General features: G+C 39.0%; 1 protein-coding gene across 1 annotated transcript; it reads left to right on the plus strand.

Annotated features, from left to right (window-relative positions):
- Window positions 1-1,829: 1,829 nt before the first annotated feature.
- Window positions 1,830-2,345, plus strand: LOC145392135 (uncharacterized). The gene has a single exon (XM_080266587.1). The coding sequence runs from the start codon at window positions 1,830-1,832 to the stop codon at window positions 2,343-2,345; it is 516 nt and encodes a 171-aa protein (XP_080122713.1).
- The last annotated feature ends 5,179 nt before the right edge of the window (window positions 2,346-7,524 follow it).

Raw genomic sequence — 7,524 nt, forward strand, 5'->3', positions numbered from 1 at the left:
TGACAAATTGGGTATTAGAACAAAACCGAAAAGGAAGGAAAGCACGAAGCGAGGATTGCTTAGTGTGTTGAGTTCAGTATACGATCCTTTAGGTCTTGTTTCTCCCTTTGTGTTGGTAGCTAAGAAGATATTTCAGGGAGTGCAGACTAGGTAAAGGTTGGGACGATGAGCTGACTCCACACAGCAAACAAAGGTGGAAAAAGTGGTTGGAAGACCTGCCAGGATTAGAAGAATTTGGAATTGGTCGCCGTATCATACCACCAGACTGGTACGGTCATTAGCTATCAGCTGCATCATTTCTGTGATGCCTCCGAGGAGGCATACGGAGCTGTGAGTTATGTGAGAATAAAGAATGAAGCAGGAAGAATCCACTGTACCTTGTTAACAGCCAAATCTAGGCTGGCACCAATGAAGCAGTTAACAATCCCTAGATTGGAACTCCTGGCAGCAGTAGTAGCAGTAAAATTGGACACTACACTGCGTCAAGAGATGGAAGTAAAGCTCCAAGAATCTGTCTTTTGGACTGATAGTATGATTGTTCTCCAGTACATTAAGAATGAGTCTAAGAGGTTTCACACCTTTGTTGCCAACAGAGTGGCAGCAATTCACAGTGGATCCCGTGCCGTACAGTGGAGGCACGTGAGCACGAGGCTGAATCCTGCTGATGACTCATCACGAGGGCTGACTGGAAATTAAATGATCACCAATGCAAGATGGAAACAGGGGCCGGAGTTCCTCTGGCAAGAAGAAGTAAAGTGGCCAGAGTGCCCTGAAGAAAATCCTGAAATCTTGAACAATGACAAAGAAGTGAAACAGATGCCGACGGCATTAACAGTATCTCAGGTCACTGAGAGTGCAACTGACAGGCTAATAGGAAGCTTCTCAAGCTGGTTCCGTATGAGGAAGACTGTAGCATGGATCCGTCGATTCGGAGCATGACTTAAAGAAAGAAAACCTGCTTCATGGTGCCTGAAGGGCAAGGATCTTGAAGTTACAGACTTGGAAGGAGCTGGGAACGCTATACATAGGTACATCGAGAGAAAGCATTATGGTGCCGAGATACAAGCACGTAGAGCACAAGGACGTGTGCCCTCAAATAGTCCAGTCTACCGCTTAGAACCTATATGCATGATGACGACCTGCTGAGAGTAAGAGGTCGCCTTCATATGGCACCACTCACTGAGACGCTAGGCATCCAGTGATATTGCCACGACAACACCATATAGCAGAGCTAATTGTTAGGGAAGCTCAAAAGAATACAGGGCACGCCGGGCGAGAGCATGTTGCAGAAACTGTCCGGCAGTGCTACTGGATACCCAAGTTGCGGCCACTGATTAGTCAAGTAACAAGAAATTGCATTACTTGTAGAGGTAGAGGACCGATGGGTTCACAGCAAATGGCCCAGCTACCTCAGGAAAGAGTGACTCCTAACAAGCCTGCCTTCTCGTATGTGGGGATAGATTGTTTTGGGCCCTCCCTCGCGAAGAGGGGACGGTCCCAGGAAAAGAAATACGGCTGTATCTTTACATGCTTAACAGTGCGAGCCGTACACATTGAAAGGCTGAACTCACTTGATGCAGATTCCTTCATAAATGCTTTGGTCAGATTTATGGCGAGGAGAGGAGCTCCCGAAAAGATTCGTTCAGACAATGGCACTAACTTTGTTGGGGCTGAGAGAGAGAGAGAGATAAGAAAAGCCCTGAATCAGTGGAATGAGTCAAAGTAAAGGATCAGCTTCTTCTCAAGCACATCAAGTTGGAGTTCAACCTCCTACAGCTTCACATATGGGAGGGATATGGGAGAGACAGATAAGAACAATCAGAAAGATTATGACTGTCATCCTAAGGAAACAGGTTCTTGACGATGAGCGGTTAGACACTGTATTCTGCGAGGTAGAAGGAATTGTCAGCAGTAGGTCTTTAACACCTGTGTCAGATGATCCCAAAGATCTAGAGGCATTGACCCCAAATCACTTGCTCTTGCTCCGTCCAGGTCATGCTGCTCCACTGGGTAAAACGTGCAAGCAGGATTTGTATGGTAAAAGATGGAGACATGTTCAGTTTATAGCTGATCATTTCTGGAAACGATGGCTTAAAGAGTACCTTCCATTAGTACAGTTGCGTCAGAAGTGGCTGGAGCCCCAAAGAAATTTCCAGAGGGGGGACTTGGTTCTAGTGATGGAAGGGGGTACCCCAAGGCAATGCTGGCCTCTGGGGAGAGTTACACAGGTGTTCACTGGCAGAGACGGCTTGGTGCGCAGTGTAGAAGTGCGCACAGCCTACAATAAGTTTGTAAGGCCAGTGACAAAGTTGTGTTTGTTAGAGGGCAGCAACACAGTACGTTAGTTGAGCCTTGAGCAGTCAGGACTCAGGCCATAATAATGCCTCCTGACTGTGCATTTGTAGTATTAATAAGGTGACCAGAGCTCCGTTTTTAGGCGGGACAGTCTTGCTTTTTTTTACGTCTGTCCCGCTTATTTAATTGCGAATAAAATGTCCCGCTTTTTTAGCAAATTATATTATGTGTCCCGCTTTTAGAAAATTACTGTTACATTAGATATAAGATGACCTTTTATGAAACTGCGATGAATTAGTAAAGTTATGCATAATCTAAACCAAATGAAATATCGAATTGTTATTATAGAACCTGTTATTGACAACTTTGGTCGGCCACTCACCGTACCATACGGTATGTTCGGAGTTTGTCTAACACATTAGAGTTGGCAGCCTCAGGTGAGGTGCAGCGCCGTATATATATATATATATACTGTATGTGGGTGACAATGTCCCGCTTTTGGCTTCAGTAAATCTAGTCACTTTAAGTATTAACTTGTACTCTGTCACTACCTCAACTTAAGTGTACCATCATAGTTTAGCATACTTTGTAGTATTACTTGTGCTCTGTCGCCTTAATGAAAATTTATGTAAGTGCTTGAGATGTTCTTTGTAGTAGTAGCTTTGTAAATGAGAGGAGTCTCATTTAAGGGGCCGGAATGTTACGGCACGTCACATGAATATAAAGTCTCTCATTTTTTGTGACGATATTTAGTTTGTAGTGCTTGCTACAGTTTGCATTTTATTAGGTAAGAAATTTGTGCTTCAACTAAGGTAAAATAGGAGAACTTTGCATGTCTTTAGTTTTTATGTACGATCTCTTGTAAGTTGTTTTATGCGGTCTACGCCGCTAGAGGGCGGATTATTTAATTTTCGACATAAAAGTCGGTCAACTAAACTCGGTCAACTAAACTCCGTTCATTCATACCTGCAGTCGATGGTGTTCTGTTAGTCGAGGTATTTTTACCATTAGTGTAGGTCTAGCTATTTATCTCTGTAGGATTTAGTATAGGTTAGCGATTTGTCTGTTAGGTGATTAGTTTTAGGGTCTTTAGATTAGTTTTTCTTTATAATATAAGGTATAAAAAATATAAAACCAAGAAAAAATAAAAAAAAAATAAAAAATAAAATTAAAATTATTATATATATATGTACGTTTGCATGAAAGTGTGTCTGTATGTATGCATGGAAGTGTGTGTGTGTGTTCTTACCTTACCTAATTGTTCTTACCTAATTGTATTTTTACAGGAATGAGTCAAGCTCGTATTGTCCCGTGTCTTAGACCATATTTATCGTACATATCCTTAAATTTGTGAATTGTTTTGGCACACACTATTTCATTCGGTAGTGCATTCCATTGATCAATTGCTCTGTTTGGGAAACTGAATTTCCTTACGTCTTTATCACCTTTCTTCATATGCAGTTTTTTGCAGTGTCCTCTTGCTGATGCTCCTCCATATGTTAAGTAATCATTTATGTCTATTTTCTCCTTTCCTGATATGCACTTATATAGCATTATCATGTCACCTCTTTTCCTTCTCTCCTGTAGTGTTGGTAGATTCAGTTTATTTAGTCTTTCTTCGTAGCTTAGGTCCCTTAAGCTTGGTATCCATCTTGTAGCGGCCCTTTGAACTTTTTCAATCTTGTCTATATGCTTTTTGAGATGAGGACTCCAGACTACTGATGCATATTCCAGGGTTGGTCTAATGAATGATGTTATTATCCTTCTTAGCATGTCTTCATTTATGTATGTGAATGCTATTCTCATATTTGCAAGCAGTGTATACATGTTTCGTACCTTCTCGCTGATGTGGTCAGCCGGAGATAGTCTGTTATTGATAATCACACCTAGGTCTTTCTCTCTTTCTGATGTGTATAGGGTTTTATTTCCTAACTTATAATCCCAATCAGGTCTTTTTCCACTTTTACCAAACTTGATTACATGACACTTGTCCACACTGAATTCCATTTGCCATGTATTACTCCATTCATGAAGTTTATTTAATTCTTCTTGTAGCTCCCTACAAGAGTCTGTGCTAGTAATTCTCCTTTGTATTTTTGCATCATCTGCAAACATATTCAGATAGCTCTCATTTCCAGTGTTACTGTTTATATCATTTACGTACACTAGAAACATGATTGGTGCCAGCACCGAACCCTGTGGTACTCCACTAGTCACTTCTTTCCATGATGAGTAGTTTCCTCTTAGTACTGTCATCATTTCTCTTCTTATGAGAAAGTCTTGCATCCAACAAAACAGTTTGCCTCGAATTCCTCCTTGATGGTACAGCTTCCATAAAAGTCTTTGGTGTGGTACTGTGTCAAAAGCTTTCTTGAAATCTAAATAAGATACTGTCCACCCATCCTCCCTTTTCCTGTATTGTGTTTGTTACTCTGTCATAGTAGCTGAACAGATTAGTAACACATGATTTTCCTTTTCTGAAACCAAACTGTCTTTCTGTTATCATACTGTGTTCTTCTAGATGATTTACCCAAGCTTTTCTTATAAGTTTTTCTAATACCTTGCTTACAACACTGGTCAGTGATACTGGTCGGTAGTTGAGAGGATTTTGTCTATTTCCTTTCTTGAATAAGGGGACTATATTTGCTTTTTTCCAAATATCAGGTAGTTTCCCTTGACTCAAGGATTTCTTGAAAATTAAAAATAATGGTTTACTTAACTCCTTTGCACATTCTCGTAATACCCAACATGAAATTTCATCAGGACCACTTGCTTTTCCTCTGTCTAATCTACTTAACTCCTCTTGTATTACTTTTTCTGCTATTTGTATATCTGGTAGTATGTGTGGACATGCGTGTTCCACATATTCCCTCTCAAAATTTTTTTCTTCTGTAAAAACTAATTGGAAATTCTTATTTAGTGCTTCACAAATATCTTTCTCTTGTGTATAAGTGATTCCCTCATCCGTGATGGATTGTATTATATCTTTTACTTTGGTTTTGCTTCTGATATAGCTGTAAAACAGCTTTGGTTGATCACTACTTTTATTTATTATATCCTCCCCAAACTGTTTTTGGGCTTCCCTCCTTATTCTTGTATAGTCGTTTCTTGCCTGTTTGTAATTATTATACGCCCTTTCACTATTGTGTCTTCTGTATCTATTCCACAACAAATCTCTTCTTTCTTTTGATTTTTTACATTCTGTATTGAACCATTTCTGTATTTTCTTATCTGCTTCTTTGTGCTGTGGGATGTACTTCTGGACTCCTATTTCATAAAATTCACAGAATTTTTTATATACAGCATTTAAATCTTGTCCTCTAAGCTCATTTTCCCAATCAACTTCTAAGAAATACTTCTTTAGGTCTTGATAATTTCCCTTTTTATAGTTTAGTCTCTTTTTGTAACTGTCATTGCTGTTTACTATGTCATATGCTATCCTGAAGTTATAATTTAGTACTGCATGATCGCTTTTGCCGAGTGGAGGGTGATATATTAAACTGTCAATGTCATTTTCTTGCCTAGTAAATATTAGATCTAGCACTGAAGGTACATCGTCCTCTTTTTCTAGTGGTTTCCCTCACGTGTTGCGTTAAGAAAAACTCTTGTACGAGATCCAGGAGCTTTTGGTCCCAACAGCTTTCTTGGCTATTTATATCTAGAGTATTCCAATTTATATTTGTATTGAAATCCCCAGTTAGTATAATTCTTTCCGATTTCTCTTCCATTTTATGTAGCAAGGATCTTATACTCTGAATTGTACTCTCTGCCAGGTCCTCATATTCGTCTCTTTCCCATGTGTTTGATCTGGGTGGCATATACAAATTGGCTACAATTACTTTACCTTCAGATGTGTCGATCTCTACTGCAAGCAGTTCTACTTGTGATGGTATATCTAGGTTTATTTCCTTGACTTTTAGATTTTTCTTAGTTAATATTATAATTCCTCCTCCTTTTTTTAAATTTCTGTCTCTTCTCCATATATTGTATTCCTCTAAGTTTAGTATGTCATTGGATATCCTTGGTGTTAATTTTGTCTCAGTTAGGCATATTACTTGTGGTTCATTTTCTCTGACATAATCATTCATCTCTAGTAATTTAGATACCATTCCATCCACATTTGAGTACATCAACTTTATCATCTTGTTTATATACTTGTCATGACATGGTTCTACTAACTTCCTCCTTTTTCTTCCATCCTGTTTGTGTACCACTTTCGTACCTGCAATCCTATTACTTTGTAAAAAAAAAATTCTTCTTGTCCTCTTCTGATCTTCCCTCATTTTTTGTTTTTGCTTCCTCCCTTTTCTCTTTCAGTAATTCCAGTTCCTCTTGTGTTAGACATCTTTTTATCCATACATTTTTGAACTCCTCTTTTTCCATAAGATTCTTTGCATTTTTTAGTATCTCTTCCACAGTGTTTACACTCTAGAAAGTCACCTTTAGAGGTCTTGTCTTGCTTTTCTCGTATTTCCCTAACCTTTTGTGTTCCTCTATGTCTTTACTACAGATTTCCTCTGATACTTCTTTCAGTAAGCTCATTACATTTGCCATCTCCTTTTTGTCTCTAGTGATTTTGTTTTTAATTTCTTCCTCTTCTATACCAGTGATTACTATTGATTTATTTATTTCTACTGAATCTCTGACTAACTTTGGATTGTTTTGGATTATTCTTTTCACTTCCTTTTTAATGTGTGTGTGTGTGTGTGTGTGTGTGTATGTTTGTATATGTAATGCTGTGTTTTTAAGGCGACTTCTCGTCGTAAAAACACTAGCTACTGAAGCGGGGTCCTCTTTCTAGACCGGAAGTAAAGCACTTATAAAGGAATAAAAACCAGGCAGTATACCGTATCACATCTATTACCTAGGTCCTACTCATAACAGTACACATAGAATGATATTTAGGATACAGAGACACAGAGATACAGAATTAACACTTGGCTTCACAGAATAATCGTATGCACTACCATTATCACACAGGGAGATTGCGAGTATTCGTTGTTAGGGTTCTTATGTCACTTGGAGGTATTATATAGATGGGGTTGTTCACTTTAAGTTCTTTAATGGGGTTCTTATGTCACTTGGAGGTAATATATAAATGGGGTTGTTCACTTTAAGAATACACGAGATTGAGAGTCTGGTTTAGGCATATTACTATAAAAGAGGTAGGGTGCGGATAGCGACACTCGACACTGTCACCTGGTCACGGAGACACGTACACTTATCTTT

The sequence above is a fragment of the Coenobita brevimanus genome, chromosome 21 (genome assembly GCF_032717465.1).
Source record: "Coenobita brevimanus isolate Jiangsu-jjx chromosome 21, ASM3271746v2, whole genome shotgun sequence".
Classification (NCBI taxonomy): Eukaryota; Metazoa; Arthropoda; class Malacostraca; order Decapoda; family Coenobitidae; genus Coenobita; species Coenobita brevimanus.